The 27,754-nt window shown below is 37.1% G+C and overlaps 1 protein-coding gene across 1 annotated transcript; it reads right to left on the reverse strand.

The window, feature by feature from the left end:
• On the reverse strand, window positions 1–26,244 carry LOC107760085 (phospholipid-transporting ATPase 3). Its single transcript, XM_075237065.1, has 27 exons — window positions 25,789–26,244; window positions 24,923–24,988; window positions 18,546–18,607; window positions 17,950–18,031; window positions 17,660–17,770; window positions 11,295–11,372; window positions 11,038–11,134; window positions 10,248–10,354; window positions 9,860–9,925; window positions 9,047–9,168; window positions 8,862–8,952; window positions 8,688–8,765; window positions 8,469–8,585; window positions 8,128–8,274; window positions 7,951–8,055; window positions 6,786–6,928; window positions 5,913–6,014; window positions 5,761–5,824; window positions 5,471–5,683; window positions 4,620–4,785; window positions 4,445–4,524; window positions 4,126–4,365; window positions 3,221–3,442; window positions 2,969–3,136; window positions 2,487–2,846; window positions 2,301–2,407; window positions 1–628 (listed from the first exon to the last, which is right to left on the reverse strand). The coding sequence occupies exons 1-27, from the start codon at window positions 25,945–25,947 to the stop codon at window positions 328–330; spliced, it is 3,654 nt and encodes a 1,217-aa protein (XP_075093166.1). The 5' UTR covers window positions 25,948–26,244; the 3' UTR covers window positions 1–327.
• Window positions 26,245–27,754: the final 1,510 nt, after the last annotated feature.

Consider the following 27,754-nt stretch of genomic DNA (forward strand, 5'->3'; position numbering starts at 1 on the left):
TTACCACTGCAAAAAGACTGATCTATTAATCATGTTCCTTGGGAATATCCAACTATCAATAAACAGATACAAGCTTAACTGTTAGTTGCTCCCACTTCCAGATAGTGTTACATCCGTATCGTTTTCTTCTGAACTAAATTAGCTACAATGCTCGCTAAACCTAATTATAACTATAACACAAACAATCATAAGGGGGCGAGGAAGGTGGCAAAAGAATAAGACTACATAACGAGATATATTACACAGCTAATTCTACGTATTAGCTAAATTGACGAAGTCAAAAGAGAAGTCCAGTGTAAAGGGAAGAAAAATTGTACAATCTGGACGTCAGTTATCCCGAGGCATCTTTGACCGTGGTTTCATACTTGCTCTCCGAGCTACATCCCATGCCTTTTGGGGGATTGAGACGCCAGCCTGAGATGCAAAAAATGACTCGTAGCCGGGTGAATCAAAGGCAAAACCAGTGTGTTTTGATTTCTGTCCCGGCAGTTGCCTTATTGCATAGCTCCTTTCTTCTTCTGGTGTAAGCTCATTTCCAATCTCCAGTAACCCCATCCTACTGTCGATCTCATGCCTGTGGATTTCCTGAACAATCTGATAATCATAAGGGAAGAACCATCTTTGAATCCTGAAAAAAGCAGCTAGTAGTGTTAAGCAAGAGTAGAGTATCGATTTTCAATCAATATAAACAAATAAATCCAAATAAATAATATTAGAAGCAAGAGCAAAAAGGTGATCAGAGATCATATTTTGAGCTTTTATGAAGACTTTTTTACGGAAAAGGAGAAATGAAGACGCTTGTGGCATGATGAAAATGTGGCTACACTGACACAAGACAGGCTGCAAAGACCTTCTTAAGAAGAAGCTGAAGCTTCTGTCAAACAATTTAATGGTAATAAGGCCCCTGGGCCTGATGGTTTCAATATGTTTTTCCATCAGAAGTGTTGGCATATTCTGAAGAAAGATATTATGAAGGCTACTGAGCATTTCTACCATGAAGGTACATTGAAAAGGAGCTTCCATGCTAACTTCATTGCTCTCATTCCAAGAAAAAAAAGTGCCACTTAAATTAAAGAGCTCAGACCCATAAGTTTGCTTGGGAGTTTTTATAAAATATTTCAAAGACTTTGGCTGAAATATAGAAAAAGGTGATTAACAAGTTGATATGCAGTAATCAAAATGTATTTATAAGTGGGAGACAAATTTTCGATGCAGCACTTGTAGCTAATGAATGCATTGATTATCACTTGAAGAGAAAGAAAGCAGGAGTTCTCAAATTTTAAGAGAGAGAGAGAGAGAGAGAGAGAGCTGGAGTTATTTGCAAACTAGACGATCATGTAAGTTCAACTTTCCTATTGGTGATTATGAAACAAATGAAGTTTAGGGAGAAATGGATACAATGGATTTCCACTTGCATCTCTAAAGCTAGATTTTCTGTGTTGATTAATGGAGATTCTGAAGGTTTTTCAAATCCAGTAGAGGACTAAGCGAGGAGATCCATTATCACTCTACCTATTTGCCATGGTAATGGAAGCCTTTGGTTTGATGCTTAAAAGGGCAGAAACGAATGGGGGTATGAAAGGCTTCACCATGGAAGGAAATGGGGAGAACAGGTTGGTTGTTTCACATACATTATATGCAGATGACACATTGGTGTTGTGTGAAGCTGATAGAGATCAATTTCTACACTTAAGGGTCATTTTGTTGGCTTTTGAAGCTATCTCTGGCTTCAAAATAAATGTGGCCAAAAGTAGTGTATACGCAGTAAATCTGATGTTTTTTCCCATTCATTTGGGCCTACTTCTCATTAAAGTCTGTGCTTTATTAGCACTTAAAACCCCAACAGAGCTCAGCACTTCTCTTTTAATTTTTCACCTTTGATAACACTGGATCCAAGGAATTAGCAATGAGAAGTTTACACAGCAGGATGAATCCAAGTGAAAAACAAATTTTGTAGTAATCAATAAAAAGTTAGCGTTGGCCCAAGCCACTTGCAAATGGTTCAATTGCATGTATATTCATGCTTAATCAAATTGGCAGGAAGGTCCCACAAATGGGATCTATTGTTTTTATGCACAAACAGATTTCATTACCACTAGTTACAAAAAAAAAGGATTTCATTACCACTAGACAATAATATTTCCTTCAGACAAAACATATTTAGCTTGACTTGACAAAACTGAAACACAGTCCAGACAAATCCACAATACTGAAATGCCTACAATAATCTTTTTTGGACAAATAAAATACCTATCATAATATTAGGTACGAGGACTTGAAAATTAACTAAAGAAACTTACCCCTGATAAATGAAATCGCCAAAAAGAGCAGCAACAGGTACGAGAAGCAGAACGAGGTAGAAATAAAATGTGCTCATCAAGACATAGATAACCAAATAGATATTCTTCTGCGGTGAGATAGGAATATTGGACATATTAGTATATGTATACTCACAAGAATGTAGTAAATTATTGACACAAACTCACCTGCTCTTTTGGCAAGGAAATACCCGAATAAATAAAGACAAAGATGAACCACAATAATATGCTCCCTCCAACGGTAATGTGATGCCATCTTGTAATTGTGTTGCACATCATAAGCAGACGCAAATTGACAGTTACAACAACACAAGTGAAAGCCATCGTACTAACATCCCACAGGCCAAACATCTTGCCAGATGAATTCATGCCCTTCGTACTCGAAGCAATTACAAAATAATACAGCACCAATGATTGATATATTGCAAAGAAAGCCCAGATAACCACAACTCTCCATTTGAAGAAAGTATTTCTTATTCCTTCCTTGTATAACTCAGGATATTTTTTGGAGAGGGAAGCACTGACATCCTAAATACGAAAAAGAGATGTAGCAATAGCCAAAAAAGGAATAACATAACAATCAGAAAAAATGCCGACTTAATTGCCATCATATGTTGCTGAGAACTAACAAACTATAACACATCACATACCTTCTCAAAAAGCCCAAGAACAATAACAGGGAGAGCTGTGAACATCACATTATAAAGAGACTGGAACCAATCATCATAGAACCTTTGACCGGAGAATCCAGTCCGGAAGGTAAACCAAAACTGAGTCAGGGTAAATGTCAGATTCTTGTAGTAGAAATATGTGACGACCTGCATGTAAAAGTTCTAGATCACTTAATTACCCTAACAGAGATCATACAGTTTTGTGCACAAAGATCATATAAACTTTTAAACCTTGCATATTCTCAGATATGACCAGCGTCCATGGACAAGCAGTAAGTCAGCGAGAAAACGGAACTGAGCTACTGCAAAATCGCTAGCCATAACTGCTTGCATTCCCTCCTGTCCACTTATTCCAACACCAACATGAGCAGCTTGAATCATACTCACATCATTAGCTCCATCACCAATGCTGAGAGTTATTCTGTTTGCCCCCTTCCTAACCAAGCTTGTCACCTGAAAAGCAGTGGAAGAAGTTGCTACAAACTGTATCACCTAGACGATTTACAATCAAAAAGCTCATCCTAACTTCAAGAGAAATTACAGAATTTTAACTTGAAGAATTACACTGTTGAATTTTTAAAAAAATCACAGTGACACCTGAAGAAACCTAATTTTTTCATAATGAGACCAGAAACTCAAAAAAGAAATTTCAAAACATTAAATATAGGAGATTAACTACCTCTTCTCATCTTACTTTTTGGATAAATTATCTGAGAATAATGAGCTTTTACTATGAAGTCATATAGCAACAATATTTTGAGAAAGGTAACATATAGGGTAATTTTATATCAACTCTTGAAAAAGAAACAATTTGATGAAGTCTAAAACCAAAAGGTGCATAGATTCAAAAAACTTCTGTTTTCTGCCTAGAGTTCAATGATGGAATAACAGGTAAAAAGATGGATGACTCCACCCTATATGTCCAGTAACCAAGCATGATAATTTGAAGAAACCACAAGTCAGCTTGACAATTCCAAGTCTAATGATACTGCAACAGGAATAAATGAAGTGATCATCCATATTAAGTCACCCATATTCAACAGACAGAAATGTTCAGTTATAGAATCACAAAAAGGCCTAAGTTTAAAGTTACTGCGTTAGTAACAATTCAAGGAAGACCACCTACATGACCTCACCTGTGCTTTCTGCAAAGGAGAAACACGGCAGCAAACCACTGAACTGCAATTCAAACTTAAATTCAACAGCATTACACGAAGACTCGGGTCTAATGCATACATCAAACACTTCCCATCAATTATTAGTGCTAATTTTGGTCCAGATACAGAACGAAGATGCTCTTGCGCTTCCTCGTAACATCTTTTTAGTTCGTTCTGCACTGTTTCTTGCATAAAACGAGCAAGCGCCACCTGATCACCCTGTGAATGAACAGAAAAAATTGTTAAACAATGCGTATTTTGTAACTGACAACCAGGAAGATAGAGAAGTACTGCTCACTCTATCTTCCACTTCTCTGATTGCATCAGTTTCTGAACTAATGATAAATTGTTTCATGCTGTTATTTATCAACTTGCACGCTGCAACAAATGCAAACGAGACTATGATAAGATGGTGCAAGTTGAATCAAGGTTAACAAATAATAAACTGCATATCATCAATGCTAAGTGCTAACCATAAGCTATATTTATTGCTGTTTCCAATTTGTCACCAGTGAGCACCCAAATCTTAATTCCAGCCCTTGAAAGTGTCTCTATGCACTCAGGTACACCTTCTTGAAGCTTATCTTCTATAGCAGTGCATCCAATCAAGACAAGATCCTTTTCTATCAGTTCTGCCACCTGTAAGATGCTAATGCTTAGACTCTTTTCATCACCAATAAAACCTCGGCATCAACAATGACAAGAGAAGACTTCCAAGTTAAAGCACATAATTGCGAGAGTAAGCACAACTATGGAAATATCAACAATAATCATCCAATATACTACTTTGATCCATTTATATTCGGTGTATTCAAGAATATTGTAATCCAAGACATGGATAAACCATTTATAGTAAACCATTTAATAGTCAGGTTTTATGCAAGTGATAGCTATATCATCCAGTCTCTAGAATGATCACAGTTGGCAAATCAATTTTAGATGTGTTATTCAAGTCAGGAACCAGGGCCCAGAACAGGAATCCTAGAAGCTTTGGATAATATGGACTAGACAGTTCAACACAGAAGCAGTGTGTTTGGGATCACAAAGTGACAAAAGAAAACCACCCCTCCTTAAAAAAAATGGTTAACTGATGAGCATAATAAGGATAGAACGAGCAAATCCAATGTAAATAAGAACTTAAATGCGTATGGAAATAATTGCACTCTGCCATTCAAACTAAAATGACATCACAACAAAAGGGATGAAAAAGTCAAGACAAAAGTCAATGCAGAAAGAAAGCAAAATCAGAACAATTGAAAAGCTGCAAATCTGGAAAGAAGATATAAACTTGAAGGGCAAGGGCAATAGTTGACACTATGCTCACCTCATCCAATTTCTTCTCACGGTCTCGGAGAGAAGATTTTGCTTGAATGAATTTCTCATTCCATTTTTCATACATATCAGGGGTTAAATCTCTATAAGCCAAGCAAAGTGTCCGAAGTCCAGCAGCCCCAAATTGCTCCAAGTGTTCCCTAGTTCTTTTCCTCAAATCATTGTCTCCATCTTGCAACCTCTCATAAATTACATTATCTGCACCCTGAAATAAGTAGGCTTTATGATAATTTCTTACTAAAGGAATCTCCTCAAATGCATCGTTCCACATTAAGTGCCTACCTTACAGTAGAGAACCAATCTGCCTTCAGGATAACGACATACAACAGACTGGCGCTTTCTCGTACTAAACACAAAACGGAAGGATAATAGTCAACCTCGTTAGCATCATGCATGTAATCCAAACTAATATACAAGTTAGAATGTGCTGACACCTGTTGAATTCGAGAACATTTAGAATCTCATAGGGAACATCTTGAATCTTCCCCATCTTCTCAACATGTGACTCGCGCACATAAATCATAGTTGGTGTACGTCTGCAGAAAATTTATATTCATGATTACCAGTAACCCAGCTAAAATAGAAAATATAGCAGAAATAGTGCCAAAAAGCAGTATGATTAACTCTTTCCAGAATCTTATACCTCGCAGATATTTATTGAATAGTTCTAGCCCTAATTACACAATGGCCCCTTTTGATAGAAAATGCCTTCTTGCTAACCATTGCACAAACTAATTTTTCTTTTGTTGTTTTAAGTTGATCAATCACTCACCAAAAAGCCTACTAAGTTCAACCGTCGTTGAGAAAATAAAGCATGCAACTTAGAGGTAGCTCAAAATGACTATATATATCTTAAATATCAGCAATAATTATCAACCCAATATATTACTTCCATCCATTTATACCTCCCATGGAGCTGGCACCAGGATGGATCCTGCTGAATAAAATAAGTAAATAACAACGGGAACCGGATACTACAGTAGCTTTCTGATGAAAACTTTTCTCCTATCAGATAATGACTCTATATCGGCGCTTATTCTCTTTCACATGCCTGAATAAAATAAAAAGAGGAACCAGATTACAACAGTGTCCCTATGACGAGTGCTCTCCCATCAGATTATGACTACTTTCACTACTAAAACATGTAGATAACCGTATTCCTTATCAAAAAATAACTGTATTCCTAAATCTTCCAACCTAGTGGTGTATGTTAGTACAACATTTATTTCAAATACGAAGTTTCAATAAAGGGAACCTTATGGCAGAAGACAATGTAAATGTAACAGAAACTCCAAAGAGACACACACTTGTAAAAGAAGAAGCCAAAGTTTTTTGCTGCTACAACCAAAGCAGACTCATCTGGGGATGCTGCTTGATATCGTATTTTTTCTGGGGTCTCTTCTCCTTCAGGCAGCACGGTATGGCATATAGCAAGGCATCTGAAAAATTCCTGAACAAACAATCCTAGCCTCATTAAACTAGCCATCTATAAGTGCTAGATAAGCAAGTGTGTGACGGTTTTCCCACAAGGACAACTCAATATGAAGGTGATAGTTCACAAACAAAAAGATACCCTGCGAGTTTAAACTCCCTTCATCCCCTACATAAAATTCACCTTTCCTTTTGCAAATAAATTTCACTTTCCCAAGAAAGATAGTTCTATGATAGGCTATATGATAGAAGAAGTTATATTGGACCCACTTTAACTCTTGTATTGTAATTTTCTCTATTCTGATACTAAACAATCAAAAAAGCAACTACGACCCCACATTTTCCCACAAATTAAACCAAATAACACATATTTCAACTTCTCTTAATAACCATACAAAGTCAACATGGACACTGAACTTGGAAAGAAATGGAAGTTCACACCACAAAGCGCTAAACTATTAATTGAAGGCTTTAGGTTAGAATTGTGGGAACCACTTCATCTAACAGTAGCAAGGGGAAACTTTTAGATTTGTATACACCGCCTCACGCTATGACCTAATTGCTTTTTCTTGTACCAAGCATGTGGCAAATATTTTGTCAATGGACAGTGGTAAGAAGCAACCTAGAACCTGTGTTTGCTCTGGTATTTCGTTGAACTTTGTGATCTGCCTCTTCTAAGGCTTAAGGTCAGAGAGGGATATTTTATTCATCTGTTTTAAGTCTATACAGAGATAACTAACCTCAAAAAGAAGAACGACAGAGAAGAAAGCAAGATAATAAGAAAATAAAAGATTTTCATTACTAGTCTAGTGTTACTTAAAGATTTGGCAGAATTTGATACCACAAATTTCATAAGCATGAAGGGAAAACACTTATGATTGAATTATTTTATTAAAAAAAAATAGTTCAAAAACAGCAAAATTTTTTTTCTTTTCAAAAAAAAAAACCTATGATATTTGATTGTTCAAACGTGACAATTATTATTATAAAAAAAAAACTCATGTTAGCCTTTTATTCCAAACATAATAATCATATATTTACCCTGCATGAATCAGGATTAGGCTCATTTCTCCAGGCACCTCGCATCAGTCGAGCATCATCAAAATTGAAACCTTTCTCTCGTGCTTCAGTTGATGATTTCTTAACCTGTAACAATTCTCTAGATCAATGGAAGACAGAGTCATGAATCTGTTTGATCTTGCCCAAGAGTATATTTACCTCAACTTTCAGCCCAATTCGCTGAGCAGTTCCCATCTCAATTTCACTAACACCAGTGCCATATATCTCTCCACCGATTGAACACTTAAAAAACTCCATCAAATTCCTCGTAAGAGTTCCAGTTTTGTCAGAAAATATGTATTCCACCTGTCCATAGATAAGTAGCTAGTGGCTCAAGAACTCATTTGTTAAGAACATACCGCATACACTAGAGCAGAGGGTAAAAATTGAAGCAAACATTGTCGTTCCCTTGTTGTGCAAAACCACTGTTTATGTTAGTGCACATAGAGATTGTCTAAACAAATTAACTTCAACCCCTTCGTAATAGCATAAACAATTACCTGACCAAGTTCCTCGTTCAAATTAGATGTCCTAGCCTGTGCAGGGGTGTTGCTCTCAGCATGGTACATGTGCAAGTCGTTGTTGATAAACTTATTGGACTGTATAAATTTAATCATCTGAAAGTGACAAAAGAAAGTAAGATGAAAGCAGACGGAACATTAAAATAAAAATCTGCAAAGCACCAAAATAAAAGAACAAAGAAATTGCCATTAATCTACCTCAACGGAGACATAGAGAGAGATCGGAATAATCGGTGAATAGAGAGTGATTAAGGTGAACATGGTCAAAACTGCAACCTGAGCAGACAGCAAAAGAGTAATTGGAGACACAAATAGGCAGAAGTGCTGCACAGACAAGTAAGAAGATGAACATGTAAGAATCTAAACGATTACCACAAATCTATTGTCAGGGTTGGATTGTGGGTCTGAATTTTTGCTACTTCCAAACTGCAAATAATAGTACTTCTCATTTATGAAGATACCACTGCAAAATTCCAAGCAAATCCAAAATTTTCAGCATGGAGGAAAACGTAACAGAAGTTCTAAAACAGCAGGATGGTTATAGCAATTGATCGAACCTGCCTATGGCTCCCAAGAAACACATGCACAGGAGAGCACTAAAAAGCGCGATAATAAGTTTGTCAAGTTTCTTCTCCAAAGTGCTTCTTTTGGAAGGAATTTTCATAGAATTCATCATAACCTGTGGTTAAACCATGGTTGGCAGAAGCAACTGAGAATAAGAACCAAAGTGAAAAGCCAAGTAGCAACGGCCACAAAGCAAAGCTATGTAGAAACAGCAATATAAAATATCATATTAAACAAGGTTGCTACTGTAAAGGAGATGTTATATAGCTGGGCCGGTTTCCGTAGAAGAAGAAAGCAAAAGGCGTGGAAGTTCGCCTCGTTAGCTCTCATGTGGATAGTTTGGGGGGAGAGAAATAGGAGAGCTTTTGAGGGGATTGAGTCTCCTTTTTCACATCTTAAGAATAGTCTTTTATCTTTGATCGCTTTTTGGTGCACTCATATAGCCCCTACTTGTATAGAAGATTGGGCATCTTTTGTAGAGAATCATGTTCTGATGTAAATTCTCTACTTTTTGGTATACTTCCTGTATACAGGAGTTCTCTCCCTTTTGATTAATACAATTTACCTTATCAAAAAAAAACAAGGTTGATACTGTAACTTTATAACACTAGAATGCAGCAAAATAGTTCGAGAAAACATCATTACTGAATAGATGATGACATTAAACCTACTTCTTTGAAACATTCTTGACAAGAATGCTATAAATAAATAAATAATGTATGCTGCACCCCCACAAAGAGAAAACAACAGGAAGAAGGAAAGGTAAGAGAAAAGGGTAACTTATAAGTTAAATTCAGATTCAATACCTTTGTTTCATGCCCAGTGAAAATGACAGCCCCAACAATGTACTCGGTGTTTCTCAGACTGCACCCCTGGAAGAAATACAGCGATATCAAGAAAGATGAAGTAAAAATTCACCAAATGTACTATAAATTAGAGAAGAAATATCACAACTTAGCAGACAAAAGTTCAAATATAAGTCATAAAAGGGAATGGACAAGATAGCAGGTGAATAAATGGCCAAGATCAGATCATGGTCTGCTAGGATATTTGCTCAAAGATGCATTTATCGTGAACTATAACTAAGACACAATATATGCAGTATTTTTTCTCTTAATCAGTATATACCAATTCAATATTTAAAACCAGAACCATAAAATAAACAAATGGGGAAACAACATAAGAAATGCATACCCGTAAAAGAAGTTGATTTGGACTGAGTGGCAAGGTTTGCTTTTGAATTATCAAATTGCCAGTGAATGTGTACAATGAGTTATTAGGTTGCTCACATTGTACTTCGCCTGTTTAAAGAGAAATGCAAGAGAACATCAAGCACGCAATATTATCAGAGCAAGATCTTCCTAAAGTTGCAATCAGATTGGTCAGGCCTCTACAGAAAAAGCATTTGATATTTGTCATCATAATTCTGATATACAATAAGCAATAACATCTCTTCTGGGAAGAATCTGTGAGAGATCACGATACACATGGTTGCACATCTTAATTGTGTTTAAACAGCATCCTTCATTAACATATTTAGATAAGTGAATATACATTTTCATCAAATGTAATAGTCCTTGAACAATGGCTTGACTTGTGCACTTCATGCTGAGATCTGAAGATTTATCAACCATATATGAGCTTAGATGTGAAGTAGTTGTAACTAAACTGCAATTACTGGTGTTATGAAGTGCATTTTACTTTTTAAAAAAAACCAGCTATAGGATTTGTCCGCTAATAATTTGAGTCCTAACTTTTCATGGACTGAACACAAATCTTACGCGTCGAAGGATATCTATCAAGCAGAAAGCATTGGAAAATCTGGAAAGAAGGAATTCAGCACGTCTATTTCAGGCTATATGCTACAACTAGATCTTCCAATGGATTTGAAGTAATTTCATAGCACTTGTACAACCAAATGTCGATATTACATGCATTATCTCGCATAAATATTTGATTGGTCAACAGCAGTAGAGAACCAAACCTTTGAATTCAGATACTTTCTCAGGAGACACATAATCCCAGGTCTTCTCCAGTGCTTTTCTGATCTTTAAATTAGTTTCACCGTCCAAATTCGCCGTCTGAGGAAATCCATGTACCAGTTAGGAGAGAACATGATGGAATAGATGAAAACCAATACATTTATTTCTGACATTATCCAAGTACCTCTTTTCCAAATAATTTAGAGCAGCCAATCTTTTATCACAAGTAAAAAAAAATCAGATAAGGATCAAGTACAACCTCAATGTAGCAGACTCCATCTGGGTTTGTGCTGGCAAGAAAGATAAGATCTGCCGGGAAGAACTCATCCTGCTTAACCTGCAAGAAAAAGGGTAGCTTGTACAACCTTACATTCTTCGAACAATTTTCTTCAGAAGCTTGTATAAAATTCCTTCAAATTGCAAAAGCTACTTTTGAGGAACCGAACTGAAATCCTTCCCAACTCAACATTTAGGGAGGAGTGGGTGGAAAGCATTTTCCATTTGTGAAGTGTGCATCCAAAATGTCAACCACATCAGTGATGGCCTATCCCCGCGCTGAAAGGACAATGCAAGCTGAACAAGCAGACTGTATTGATCTTACAACTCTCCAAATTCAACAGCAACAACAACAACAACAAACCTAGTGTAATCCCACAAGTGGGGTCTTGGGAAGGTCATGTATACATAGACCTTACCCCTACCTTGTGAAGGTAGAGAGGCTGTTTATGATAGACCCTCGGCTAAATTCAACAATATTTAAAACATAAAATTCTAAATAACTGGTGGTCCACGCTCCTCAAATTCTAGAGCTTAACCCATCGTTCAAATGAATGATATAGCTCAGGCTTATCCCTTGTTTTATAAAAAGAAAGACAGCTTTATTGAGTCGTTGCTACCAATTCAATACCATGAGGAGCCACCGCCACTGAATTATTACTGGGATGGACTTCTTGAATAAGTATTCTCTTATTTATTTAACAACAACAACAACAACAACAACAACGACCCAGTATAATCCCACAAGTGGGGTCTGGGGAGGGTAATATGTACGCAGACCTTACCCCTACCCCGAAGGGTAGAGAGGCTGTTTCCAGGAGACCCTCGGCTCAAAAAGCAACAGGAGCCGATATATTAGTACCATAAAAATGCATAATAAAATAACAGCAATACAAGAGATATGAAATACAGAATACGAAATACGAAAAAGATGGCTGGTATAGTAAAACTAGCAGGTAAAGCCCTGCATCAATAGACGACCAATGACATTCTTAGTCTAACTCCTAACTGGCTAGTCTCACTCTATTGTGCTGTAGAAATATTCACAACTCTCCCCTAACCTACAACCTTAATATTTAACTCCTAACTGGCTAGTCTCACTCTTATTTATTTAACACAGTTTCGGAATTTTCCTATGAAATGAACAGATGGTCTGCAGCACAGCACTGCACCAAGTAGTGATTTGCCAGAGATGTGCAATTAACAGAAAAGTAAAAATAAATACTCTAGCCAGCATTTAAAAGGACATATAACCACACTGTGAGAAGGCACGGGAGAAAATATGATATATTGATATTGTGTGTTCAATACAATACAAGAGGTCCTTATTTATAGCTATACTATACAAGGACATACTACTCCTATTCCAATGTGGGACAAGACTACATTATGTACATATCTAACAGTCCCCCTCAAGCCGATGCATACACATCATATGTACCGAGCTTGTTACACATGTAACTAATACGAGAACCAGTAAGAGACTTAGTGAAAATATCTGCTAGTTGATCATTCGACTTTACAAACTTTGTAATAATATCTCCTAAAAGTATTTTTTCTCTGACAAAATGACAGTCGATCTCAATGTGTTTAGTCCTCTCATGGAACACCGGATTTGACGCAATATGAAGAGCAGTTTGGTTATCACACGCTAGTTCCATCCTGCTGATTTCTCCGAACTTTAACTCCTTGAGCAACTGCTTGACCCAAACTAACTCACACGTTGCCATAGCCATGGCCCGATATTCGGCTTCGTCGCTAGATCGAGCAACTACATTCTGTTTCTGCCTCTTCCACGAGACCAAATTACCTCCTACTAGAACACAATATCCAGATGTAGATCGTCTATCAAAAGGTGATCCTACCCAATCAGCATCTGTGTACCCAACAATCTGCTCGTTGTCTAGATCTTCGAATAGTAATCCTTTGCCTGGAGCTGACTTTATATACCGAAGAATACGAAGAACTGCCTACCAGTGACTATCACAGGGAAAATCCATAAACTGACTTACAACACTCACCGGAAAAGAAATGTCAGGTCTAGTCACTGTGAGGTAATTCAATTTTCCAACCAACCTCCTATATCTCGTAGGGTCTCTAAGAGGCTCCCCCTGTCCAGGCAGAAGCTTAGCATTCGGATTCATAGGAGAGTCAATAGGTCTGCAACCCATCATTCCAGTCTCCTCAAGAATGTCTAAGGCATACTTCCGCTGTGAAATAACAATACCTGAGCTAGACTGAGCGATGTCAATACCTAGAAAATACTTCAGACTGCCCAAATCATTAGTTTGGAAGTGCTCAAAGAGATGTTTCTTCAGATTAGTAATACCATCCTGATCGTTGTCAGTAAGAACAATATTATCAACATAAACCACCAGATAAATACACAGATTCGGAGCAGAATGCCGATAAAACACAGAGTGATCAGCCTCACTACGAGTCATGCCGAACTACTGAATAATTGTGCTGAACTTATCAAACCAAGCTCGAGGGGACTGTTTCAAACCATATAGTGACTTGCGCAATCTGCATACACAACCACTAAACTCCCCCTGAGCAATAAAACAAGATGGTTGCTCCATAAAATTTCCTCGTCAAGATCACCGTGGAGAAAAGCATTCTTAATGTCTAACTGATAAAGAGGCCAATGACGTACAACAGCCATGGACAAAAAAAGACGAACAGATGCTACTTTAGCCACGGGAGAGAAAGTATCACTATAATCAAGCCCAAAAATTTGAGTATATCCTTTACAAAACGAGCCTTAAGCCGATCAACCTGGCCATTCGGACCGACTTTGACTGCATAAACTCAACGACAACCAACAGTAGACTTACCTGCAGGAAGAGGAACAAGCTCCCAAGTGCCACTCGCATGTAAAGCAAACATCTCGTCAATCATAGCTCGTCGCCATCCAGGATGAGATAGTGCCTCACCTGTAGACTTAGGAATAGAAACAGTGGACAAAGAAGATATAAAAGCATAATGAGGTGACGACAGACGATGATAACTTAGACCAACATAGTGGGGATTAGGATTAAGTGTGGACCGTACACCTTTGCGGAGTGCAATTGGTTGACTAAGAGGAGACAAGTCCGCAGTAGGTGCAGAACCTGATGCAGGACGTGAATCACCTGGGCCTGATGCTGGATGTGGACGACGATGATAAGTCAAGAGTGGCGAAGCTGCAAAAGGTTGAACTGGATTATGTGGAGGAACTGGATTATGTGGAGGAACTGGACCTATAGGTGATGGAACTGGAGCTATAGATGGTGAAACGGGAGCTATAGATGGTGGAGCTGGAGATGTAGAGGAAGATGGATGGGAGATAGTGACTGAATCTCCTAAAGAAGAGACTGGTAGTACCTCAGAAATATCTAAGTGATTACCTGGACCTGTGAAGTATGATTGGGTTTCAAAAAAGGTAACATCAGCGGACATAAGGTACCGCTGGAGGTCAGGAGAATAGCATCGATACCCCTTTTGCGTTCTCGAGAAACCAAGAAATACGCACTTAAGAGCACGGGGAGCTAACTTATCTATTCCTGGAGTAAGGTTATGGATAAAACAAGTGCTTCCAAAGATACGGGTGGAAGAGAGAACAAAGGTAAGTGGGGAAACATGACAGAGAATGGAACTTGGTTCTGGATAGCTGAAGATGGCATACGATTAATAAGATAGCAAGATGTAAGAACTGCATCCCCCAAAAACGCAACGGAGCATGAGATTGTATGAGTAGGGTACGAGCAATTTCAATAAGATATATATTCTTTCTTCCAGCTACCCCATTTTGTTGAGATGTGTACGGACAGGATGTTTGATGAATAATCCCATGAGATTTCATAAACTACTGAAATGGGGAAGACAAATACTCTCGGGCATTATCACTACGAAATGTGCGAATAGAAACCCCAAATTGATTTTGAATTTCAGCATGAAAGGTATGGAAAATAGAAAACAACTCAGATCGATTTTTTATCAAAAATATTCAGGTGCACCTAGAATAGTCATCAATGAAACTGACAAAGTAGCGGAATCCTAATGTAGAACTGACCCGACTAGGACCCCAAACATCTTAATGGACTAAAGTAAAAGGTGACTGCTCGATTATCAATACGTAGAGGGAAATGAGAGCGAGTATGCTTACCGAGCTGACATGACTCACACTCTAGAGCAAACAAGTGAGATAAACCAGGTACCATTTTCTGAAGTTTTGACAAACTGGGATGTCCCAACCGTTTATGTAATAAAGCTGGTGAATCAGTAACTGGACAAGTTGGTGATAGAAGATAAGATGTGAGTCCATGTGATTTAGCAAGGATAAGGTAATAAACTCCATTTGATTCACGCCCGGTACCAATGATCCTCCTTGTACTACGTTCCTGTATAAAAACATGATCATCAAGAAATAAAACGGCACATTTAAGCGATTTGGCTAGGCGACTAACAACTATGAGATTAAAAGGACTATTAGGGACATAAAGAACTGAATCTAAAGGTAAGGAAGGAATTGGGCTTGCTTGACCTATTGCAGTTGCCAATGGTTTGAGAACCATTGGCCATTGTGACTCTTGGAAGAGCTTAAGAATACGAAATAGTAGTGAAAAGAGATTTGTTACCAGAAATATGATCCGATGCACCTGAATCAATGGCCCAAGACTCAAAGGATGAAGATTGAGAGACACAAGTCACGCTATTACCCGTTTGAACAACGGAAGCTATCTCAGAAGATGTCTGCTTACCTGCTTTGTACTGAAGAAACTCAAAATAATCCGCTAAAGAAACCATCCGACTATTCGAAGTATCGATTCCCATGTCGCTACAATTAATAGTAGTAAGGTTAACTTGAAATAGTGGAAATTAGTAACTCTTTTGGGAAAACTGAAGAAATCGCTAAGAAAACATTGTTTCTGCGCCGGAAACTTAACACTGTTCTGCGTGGAAAATGCCAGAAATACTGTAGCAGCCGGAAAAAATTCAAAGTGGTCGGAATGAAATAAAAACAATCGGGGTAGGATCGGAATTACCAAACGACCCAACTGTTCTGAAGAAACTTTTTCAAAAAAATGGCCGACAGTCCACTTTTGAAATCACTGTTCACGTCGGAAAAATATAAAAGTGGTCGGAATTTGGTGTAACCTAGATGGGTAGGTTCGGAATTGCAAGGGGGACAATCTGTCCTGAAGAGTCGTCACCAAAAAATGTCCGCAAAGTGGCCCACGCGACGTTGGAACTTCGCCGGAAAAGTTTCTTCCGACGGCTACAATACCGCCGGAGATTTTCACTGGGGTTTGGTCGCCGGACAGTGACTACCCTTGTGGTAGTGTTGATTTTGCACAACACTGACCGAGACAAAGCAAACGCAAAACAACTTTGAAAAATCGCAGAAAAAAAGGGTTCCGGTGACTGATTTCACTTCCCGAAATCGCTGGAATTTATGCACAACGATAAATCTTTCACGATAGCTCCGATACCATGTGAGAAGGCATGGGAGAAAATATGATATATTGATATTGTGTGTTCAATACAATACAAGAAGTCCTTATTTATAGCTATACTATACAAGGACATATTACTCCTATTCCAATGTGGGACAAGACTACATTATGTACATATCTAACACACACCAACTGTTGTGGACTCAAAGCCAGGCATTTAAAAGGACATATAAACAGATGGTCTGCAGCACAGCACTGCACCAAGTAGTGATTTGCCAGAGATGTGCAATTAACGGAAAAGTAAAAATAAATACTCTAGCCAGCATTTAAAAGGACATATAACCACACCAACTGTTGTGGGCTCAAAGCCAGGTATTTAAAAGGACATATAATCACACTAACTGGTTTCATGACCAGACATCCAGCTCCTAAAACACCATGGCAAATTTTGGCTTCTATATAAATTAACCAAAGAAGCAAACGCAGAACAGCCACTTCTGTATTTTAATTTTTGCTAATTTTCCACAATAACCAATTTGAACATGAGTTAAGCTTCTTGTGCTCTGATGCAATAGTTCCAGTTACCTCAGTTACCAAGACTGCCCAGTGGAACTGTGTCAGTAGGGGAGGACAGCGACATACTTCAAATGAATTTCCCAAAAAATATACAAAAAGCATTTTCCACTCTGGTATATTATACACACACCCTTGCTCATATAACATATAGCAGTTGACATAACAAGCTAAATAAAGATCCTAGAGAAAGTTACAAAGCATGTAAATGGATGTTGATAATGAGCACCAAAACAACAGATATGAAATGGCAAAACCATATCCATCATCCACTTTACAAGACACGATGCAAAAGAAGAACCAAAGTTCAAAGACCCCATTACACACTTATACTTACTCTCACGATATCTCCAGCCTGCAGCTTCTTCCATGGGACATTTACCCATTTCTGGTCTTGCAACATGTCTATGGGCGAATTATTGATAGACATGTCATTCTGAAAACGCTTCTGTTACAAATAATAAAGGAAGGAACAAGAAAGGAATGCATAAGAAAATAGTTCCGAATCAAAAGGGGAAAAGGATAAAGGTGTCAATAGAAAATTACTCTATTTAAAGAATATCGTACATATAACAGTCAATTTAAGGACCAAAGGAGAAAGAAGGCAATGAAGGAAATAGTACTCACCCAGTCCTCCCAAGCCTCCTTAATTAGAGAAACAAGAAGCACCAAGCTCAAAGGAAGCACATTTGTTATTGGACTTACGGGACTGCATTCAAAGAAGATTCTTTTTTCAGGTGCAAATCATGAAAAAACATAGCAAATGTCATTAAAATATAAATTAATTTCTTGAAATAGTTTGCAAGATCTCTTCTTGCATTTCTTTTCTGATATTATTATCTATTCTGTTGAGCCGGGGTCTCCCAGAAACAGCCTCTCTACCCTTCCGGGGTAGGGGTAAGGTCTGCATACATCCTACCCTCCCCAGACCCCACTAGTGAGATTTTACTAGGTATGTTGTTGTTGTAGTAGTTTGCAAGATGACTTATAGACCAAGACACAAAAAAAAGGGAAATTTTATTACTTAATGTCAACGGCCAAACAACCTCCAATAGCAACACGCATCATTGACCTCTAATCTAGTGTAGATGCTTAACAAAAAAAATACCCTCACTCTCTCTAAACTAGACTCTTCTCTCATTTTCAGCGCAAATAATGCATAACCGGAGAGAGAGATAATAAGAGTAAGCCACATAAAAACATTAGATAGTAGTAATTTATACCTGATTGGAGTGCATGACAAAATTGAGATCATAAGGAAGTAGAGATTAGCCACCCGCCTGAACTGTAAGTACAGGAAGAAGGTCACAGAAATAAGATGAAGGTTATAGAAAGACGATTGAACAATACGGATGCATGGCCTCAAGAAAAATTTTCATGCCAAATACCTTCTTCCAAAAAAGAAGTCATGCCTAATTCAAATTGAATCCACTCGCTATATGTAAAATGATTTAACAGTCTGACACACTAATAGACTACAATTCATGTTGTTGTTCAATAAGGTAAAACAACTTTATTACTGATGAGAAAACCTCCCGTATAAGAATTGCATACCAAAGGTAGAGAATCTACACACACAAAAAAAAAAAAAGGGATGACTGTCTACAAGAGACACCTTATTTTCTATACAAACTGAAACCTCAAGGGTGGACAAAGAGAAACTAGGGATAAAAATATAATCCTCACATATATAAAATCATGTTCTAGTGTTCTATCCTTTCAAAAACACGCTTATTTCTATCCTTCCAGAGATACACATCAAGGCTAGTGGAGCAACATCCTAAGCTCTTCATCTTTTCTTCTTCTTTTAAAGGTCCAGCTAAATAGTTCCCCAATCACTAAGTCTGTCATCGTCCAGTTTAAACCAAACCATTTCAAAATATCTCGCTACAATCGAGATACTACTAACAGCGCAAAAGGAGATGATCTATGTCTTCGCCGAATTTTTACGCATACAACACCAACTCTTTCTCAATTTTTTGTTGTCAAGATCACTCCCTTTGCCTCTGTACAAGCAAAAAAAACACATTTGTCCCCCAGAAATCCAAACCGATAGGTTTGAAAGTGCAGGTCATTAATAAAACTATTTTCCTTATCAAAAAACAGGTTTGAGAAGGCAGATCCTTCTACGACCAAAAGCTCATGGTAATATGACTTAAAAGAGAACATTGTATCGCATTCCAACCCCCATCTACTAGTGTTATCAAAGGCTCATTTGAGGCACGCTTAAGCCCCGAGCTCAGAGAAGCTCAAGGTAGATGCTTCGCCTCATTTAGGCTGCGTTTCAGTGTAGGCAAGGCACTAACGCGTGCCATTACCCACAAGTTCTACTTTGAATAGACCGGTACTTAACAATAAATATGATTGGCCAAAAGAAATGTTAATTGTAATCATTATAAATGAAGTTGTTACTCTTTTTTTGCATTACATATATATGTTTTTATTCTTTTCTTCGTAGAGCATTTTTATCGTTTTTCGCTTTTGACAACATTGTCATCTACAAAAGTCTTAATTGGCTAGCACTATATTATGTTTGTAGATCATTTTAAATTTCGTTATCTCCCCATCCTAGAGATCCCTCTTAAACTCTAAATCCATCCCAATGACCCCCCCCCCCCAAAAAAAACCCAAAAATCATTCTTTTGTGTTATACGGTCATCTCTTCCTGGCACAAACTCTGTAGATGTTTAAAAATGTACGTCTCAATGTACTCTCACACACCAATTGTGCCCCCAAAAATTGAACATTTTTCCAACCCCAACCCTGAATACAATATAGCCATTGAACCCATTACATCCCTTCATGATAATTCCTCTCCATGTCGCACCGAAAATGAAGAGTAATGTTTACAATCTTCTAACTCCCTTCACAATTCTATAATTTCTGCTATCGCAATCTTCCATACGACATGCTCCTCCATCCCAAATCTCCATACCTAGTTTCTCGATATAGCCGTGTTAAAACAGAAAGATCTTTCACCCTGAGGGCTGAGAGTTTGAGCCTATTTTTAACTCCATTTAAGGCGGAGAGTTTGCACCCTTTTTCCAATTTTCTTTAAGCAATGTTATCTTCTTTTTTTTTGCTCGACTAGAGGCCATCAATCACCCTCCCAAAACCCAAAAATCATCCTTTTGTGTTATACGGTCATCTCTTCCTGGCACAAACTCTGTAGATGTTTAAAAATGTACGTCTCAATATACTCTCACACACCAATTGTGCCCTCAAAAACTGAACATTTTTCCAACCCCAACCTTGAATACAATATAGTGATTGAACTCATTACATCCCTTCATTCCTCTTCATGTCGCACAGAAAATGAAGAGTAATGTTTTCAATCTTCCAACTTCCTTCACAATTCTATAATTTCTGCTATCGCAATCTTTCATACGACATGCTCCTCCATCCCAAATCTCCATACCTAGTTTCTCGATATAGCCGTGTTAAAACAGAAAGATCTTTCACCCTGAGAGTTTGAGCCTATTTTTAACTCCATTTAAGGCGGAGAGTTTGCACCCTTTTTCCAATTTTCTTTAAGCAACGATTATCCTTTTTTTGCTTGACTAGAGGCCATCAATCACCCTTCCGAAAACCAAAAATCATCCTTTTGTGTTATACAGTCATCTCTTCCTGGCACAAACTCTGTAGATGTTTAAAAATGTACGTCTCAATATACTCTCAAACACCAATTGTGCCCCCAAAAACTAAAAAATTTTCCAACCCCAACCCTGAATACAATATAGCCATTGAACTCATTACATCCCTTCATGATAATTCCTCTCCATGTCGCACCGAAAATAAAGAGTAATGTTTTCAATCTTCTAACTCCCTTCACAATTCTATAATTTCTGCTATCGCAATCTTCCATACGACATGCTCCTCCATCCCAAATCTCCATACCTAGTTTCTCGATATAGCCGTGTTAAAACAGAAAGATCTTTCACCCTGAGGGCTGAGAGTTTGAGCCTATTTTTAACTCCATTTAAGGCGGAGAGTTTGCACCCTTTTTCCAATTTTCTTTAAGCAATGTTATCTTCTTTTTTTTGCTTGACTAGAGGCCATCAATCACCCTCCCAAAACCCAAAAATCATCTTTTTGTGTTATACGGTCATATCTTCCTGGCACAAACTCTGTAGATGTTTAAAAATGTACGTCTCAATATACTGTCACACACCAATTGTGCCCTCAAAAACTGAACATTTTTCCAACCCCAACCTTGAATACAATATAGTCATTGAACTCATTACATCCCTTCATTCCTCTCCATGTCGCACAGAAAATGAAGAGTAATTTTTTCAATCTTCCAACTTCCTTCACAATTCTATAATTTCTGCTATCGCAATCTTTCATACGACATGCTCCTCCATCCCAAATCTCCATACCTAGTTTCTCAATATAGCCGTGTTAAAACAGAAAGATCTTTCACCTGAGAGTTTGAGCCTATTTTTAACTCCATTTAAGGCGGAGAGTTTGCACCCTTTTTCCAATTTTCTTTAAGCAACGATTATCCTTTTTTTGCTTGACTAGAGGCCATCAATCACCCTCCTGAAAACCAAAAATCATCCTTTTGTGTTATACAGTCATCTCTTCCTGGCACAAACTCTGTAGATGTTTAAAAATGTACGTCTCAATATACTCTCAAACACCAATTGTGCCCCCAAAAACTGAACATTTTTCCAACCCCAACCCTGAATACAATATAGCCATTGAACCCATTACATCCCTTCATGATAATTCCTCTCCATGTCGTACCGAAAATAAAGAGTAATGTTTTCAATCTTCTAACTCCCTTCACAATTCTATAATGTTCTGCTATCGCAATATTCCATACAACATGCTCCTCCATCCCAAATCTCCATACCTAGTTTCTCGATATAGCCGCGTTAAACATAAAGATCTTTCACCCCTAAGGGCTGAGAGTTTGAGCCTATTTTTAACTCCATTTAAGGTTGAGAGTTTGCACCCTTTTTCCAATTTTCTTTAAGCAACGATTATCTTTTTTTTGCTTGACTAGAGGCCATCAATCACCCTAACATATGGACAAATTGGCCTAACAAACTCTTTGTGTCATCGTCTCCTTTTTTAACTTGTTTTTGTGACTTGATCTGCAACTACTCGTTATGGTTGCATCGTCATTTCAAGCAATTGTGGCCTCTCTTCTCTTTCTCTACTCCACCTCGATTTCCACCTTCCCTTTCTCCCCCCTCATCTCCCTCCACCATCCCCCCCCCCCCCATCATCACTAATGTGAACTCCAACATTGACCAGATCTTGAAGTACGTGTCACCCTCGTTTGCTAAAATTGTTGCCAAAAAATTTTGCTTCCTTTCTTGACTACAGTTCTCACCATAGTCATGTCCATAATACTGCAGTATGCTTTCACAAAACCTCCACATAAATGTCCAGTTTTTTCAGCAAATCATGGCACCCTAATGAATATTCAACCCAGCTAGATTGACAATCATCTCCCCTTCTTCTCTAATTTCGACATCCCAAAATATTTGTCCACCTCATAACCAGAAATAAGCCTCCCAAATGATCAAATCAACACATCAAGTATCTTCTTAGGAAATTTTTTCTTTTATTGTGATTCTTCCTAGGAAACTATAAACTTAGGTTCATGACCTTCCACCATCAACGGGTACCAACCACTAAGCGCATAGCCGGGCAAGCTAATGCATTTGTATATGTTTTCTATTTATACCTACAATTCATCCAGATCTATTTGAAGCATCCAAGCACGTTCAAGCGCTTGAAGATCATATTTAATAAAACAAATATGATCATTTTGATAAGACATACCTTTCATTCTTCCTTACGTTGTTTTATGGAATCTGGTTCTTTTGGGTTACATTGAACCTAAAATATTAATTCCAAGTGAAATGACCAATGTCCTACTCTCGAGGAAACTATATTTGGATATACTTAAGGTAGTCACTTGACTAGGAGCGCAGGTACCAGTTATTTAGAAGTTCATCTGGGAACTAAAAGCACTTATACACTGCCATGCTTTTGTTAGGTAGAGAATGTGACTTCATATATGTAGTAGATGTTTTTCCTCTTTTTTTAATGTTAGCTTGACCAGAAAGCAAAAGACTATAAACACTTGTTTAAAAATTGCTCAACCACAAGGCAACTTTGGGAGCTTTTGCTGAATAATTTCGGGCTCAAATGGGTGATACCTACGTCTGTTAAATCTCCAAGCCAGGATGCTGCCAGAAAAGAACGGAAGAAGTTGTGAAAAACAATTTCTGCATATGTTGGATCATATGGATAGAAAGGAACTGCAGGTGCTTTCAAGGGAAAGCTTAAACAATACATATACTAGATGTCTTTACTTGTTAGCGCTCTGGTATAGGTTACAAAATTCATATGAAGTAGACGAAATGGTAGAATGTATTAACACTATATCAGCTTGAAATTTAATTGTAAATGGAATCACTATTTCTGTACAGACTTGCTAGTGGTGGTATATTTTGCCGCAATATAAGTCTTATTTACCTTTTCAAAAAAACAAGGATATAAAAGCTATCACCTGTGGCTCCCTTCCTACCAAACAGAAGCAATTGAAAATATAAACTTTGTCTAAATCCATTTCACAAGTCACAAGGATTAAAAAAAGGGAATGAAAATGAAAGGGAATTGACTCAACAATTTGCCACTAAAAAAGACACTAAGTTGCTGCCCACCAACAACATACTCAGTGTAATCCCACATAGTGGGGTTTAGGGAGGACAATGTATATGCGGACCTCACTCCTACCCATGTGGGGTAGAGAGGTTGTTTCCAATAGATCTTCCGCTCAAGAAAAGCATAAACACAACAATAACGAGAAAGGAATATGGTAATGTAGAAGCCATGAAAAGATATAGTAACAACAGCAAAATAATAAAATAACCAAAGAGAATAAAGCAACACAAAGTACTCGAAATCTACAAATAAGAAAACATGAGACTACGTGCTAATACTAATAGTTTGAAAAGAAGAACGCTCGACTATCCACTACCCTCATACTCTAATCCTCGACCTCCACACATTACTATCCAGGGTCATGTCCTCGGTAAGCTGAAGATACGACATGTTCTGCCTAATCACCTCTTCCCAATACTTCTTTGATCCACCTCTAGCTCTCCTAAAAACCCACCACACTCTCACACCTCCTCACTGGGGCATCTGGGCTTTTCTCTTCACATGGCCAAACCAACTCAACCTCGTTTCCCGCATCTAGTACTAAGTTGCTGCCCAACGGAAGAAAGATTGGGGACAAAAATATTTGATGAACTTCTTATCACCCGATAGCATATCGAAAAAACACACTCAAAAGTCTCATTAGTTCCTAAAGGAACTTATCTCTCTCATTAGTTACTAAAGAAACTAGAAACCTTGTGTATGTGTCCTCTAAATTATTTTTTGATGAAAAGGTAAGAGAGTGTCCTCTAAATTATATGCTAATACTGTGTTGCTCTCCAATGGAAGAATAAAATTAACTGTTTTTTATGAAAAGAGAAAAACTAATTGTTTAAGTTGGCATAAATACAGAAAGCTTAACTAAGCAAAATAATAAGCCTAAACAGGGCACAGGATAAGAGCAAAACGAATTTACCTGTTCAAACAACCCCTTTGGCAGGAATGTTATGACATCGTACTTTGTAGTTGAAACAGAATTTCCCTGAAAACAAAAACAATGCAACTAATCAGATCAAAGCTAAAATACGCATAGAACAGAATTGGTGAGGTACACGATTTATCTAAGAGGGACTGTAGCTACCACTTGACATTTTCCTTAATAAATCATTTACCTGCACCTTCTCAGCACAAGGCATATTTACATTTGATTACACTTTACTAATCCATCTAAATAGGTTGGCAGAAAAAGAAACTGAACTTTCTCTTTTCTATTTTTCCTTCTCCCTTAATCAGTTGACCAAACAGGTAACTTACATAACCAAAAGTTTAAGACTATATTGGGCACTGGGCTGCGCCGAATCTGTTGTTTCACCTTCACAGGACTAGGGGTTTAAGGAAATTAAATGAAATTCAGAAATATCATTTCTTCTTTTTTTATTCTTTGTGTGTGGAAATAAGCACACACCCAAAACAAACTTACGATGATCAAAGCTTCAGCAAACACGGAAGTAATTGAAAAAAAAAAAAGCAAGGACTACTTTACTTCATTATAATCATGCACATTATAGTTACTATACTAGCCCGTAAAACTACATTAATAGTGTAAGGAATCTTTCTACTCTGTCAGTTTACATAAATTAAACCCAAATATAAAGAGTTTAACTTACATTTATTGACAAAAATTAAGATTCTCCTAGACCATCGGGTTATTCTTCACTATACATTTTGCTCACAAAAACAGCTCATAAAAATAAAAAATTTAAAAATATAAATATTAATACTAAGTCGCTGCACAGTCACTACTAGTCCGTATCCAGTAACTTAAGTAGGAAATATCAGTACCTTGAATTTGGCAAGGGCATTAGCTTCACGATCATTAACGAAGACAGTACGATGACCGGGTGCTTGAGGTTGTACTCCACCAAGACGAATGCTTCGAGAAGATGAAATACGATTAAGTATCGGTCCCGATCTAGATCCTCTCCATCCTCCTCCGGCCATTCTGAAACTTCTTGTCGTTCTCACCGGCCGGAACCGGAGAAATTACTCGTACGGAGATAAATTATTCTTGCTTATTTTTGTGTTTTTAGTTGTATTTAGTTGAAGGTTTAGTTGAATGAAGTTAAAGAAGAAGCTTCGAAGAATTGACTTGGGAAGAACTTCTTCATCTTCTTTCCTCGTTTGAGTTGGGAGATTTTTCTGACGATATTTTAATCCGCGTGAAGAAAAATAAAAATTAAATTCTAATTCGCACAAGGAGGCTGCACGTGAGGGAGGAGTTTTGAGGCGACGACGGCGTTCCGAATTAACTGTACCTTTTTTATTTTATTCTATTTTGTCGATAAATTTCAACTGTTCCACGGTTTATATTGGGGGTGTCAATGTATATTTAAAAACCAACTAAACCAACCGAACGGTATCGTACCGAATCAATTTTTAGGTTTTTTCTAATAAAATTATAGATTTTTATATAAATCTATAACCGAACCGATAATTAAAGTAGGTTTTTTATTTTATAAAAATAAACCGAAAAAATACCGAACCATACCGAATAAATTTACAATGCGAAAAAATATATTTATATATTAAATTTAAAAATAATATAGCATTAAATTTTTTCTGAGGCCTTGGAATTATGAAATAGTTACAAGTAATTAAACTTAAAATCCTAATTTCCAAACCTATTATGCTACTCCTATTGAAACTAAATTATTTCCAGCATATTCACTAGCAAAACACAAGGTATTGTAGCGATTATGAGTAGCAAACTACAGTGTGTTGAATATGTTTCCTTTCATATGATTTAGATTTATCTTTTTGAATATTTAATCTTCTATAGACTTTATTCTTGAGACCTAGCTTTGTTAATATCTTTCCACTCGTGTGATTTATATTTGTTTTTGTATTTGCTTAGTTTCTTTTACGCTGATGTAGAATAGTTGATGGATCTATATTCTAGTTATCTTTTATATTTTCTTAGTTTATCACTTTTTAAACTATAAAGATGTCTAGAGAGTTTTGCTAAGTCATATAAAGATGGATCTATACGTATGTTATTGCATTTTACTTCTACTAGTGATTTTTATATGACATTTAAAAAAAATTATCGAATATTTACCGAACTGTACTGATACCGAAGAGAAACCGACATGATTGGGACGATTTTGAAAAGTCTAATTTTGATTATATATAATAAAATAACCAAAACAATGGTATGGTACAAATTTTATAAAATGCCCGAACCGAACCATTTACACCCCTGGTTTATATTATGACGCACGACGTCGTGTTTTCTGGTATTTGGTTTCGTATGTGGTTTTTTTCTCTCTTTTATTGTGGTTTTTGTTTTTGCTTTTTAGTTTTTACTTTTTCCATTACATAGGGGATTTGGGAACGAGTAGTCAATGAAAAAAAGTATGAATAGAACTTGCACCTATAGTGAAATACTTTTGTGAAATTTTTTATCGATATCACTGGATTATAAGGCTTGACGATAGAATTTATGTCTTGTATCTCTGTTGTGTAGAGTAAATTTTATAGATGTATATTTAATTTTATGTTCATTATCCAAAAATTACTTTTCTTTTTTTTGGTTATGTGAAAGCCATTCAACTTTGTGGTCATTACTCAAAAGTCATTTTTCTTTATTTTATTACACAAAAATAATTTTACTATGCTCTTGTTATCACAATTGTTACTTTGACCAAATTTTATAAAACTTTCACTTGAAAAATCTATTATGCTCTTGACATTATAAATTTTTCCATTTATATAATACCTTCTATATTATATACATAATATATTTTTA

This window comes from Nicotiana tabacum, chromosome 18, assembly GCF_000715075.1.
Source record: "Nicotiana tabacum cultivar K326 chromosome 18, ASM71507v2, whole genome shotgun sequence".
NCBI lineage: Eukaryota > Viridiplantae > Streptophyta > Magnoliopsida > Solanales > Solanaceae > Nicotiana > Nicotiana tabacum.

Excerpts from the sequence above, each read along its gene's own strand:
- LOC107760085 (XM_075237065.1), bottom strand. The coding sequence starts at position 25,947 with ATGGCCGGAGGAGGATGGAGAGGATCTAGATCGGGACCGATACTTAAT. Across the intron at positions 10,355-11,037 it reads GAAAGTATCTGAATTCAAAG|GCGAAGTACAATGTGAGCAA; the intron begins GTTTGGTTCTCT and ends CTCTTTAAACAG. Across the intron at positions 3,137-3,220 it reads CATATCTGAGAATATGCAAG|GTCGTCACATATTTCTACTA; the intron begins GTTTAAAAGTTT and ends TTTTACATGCAG.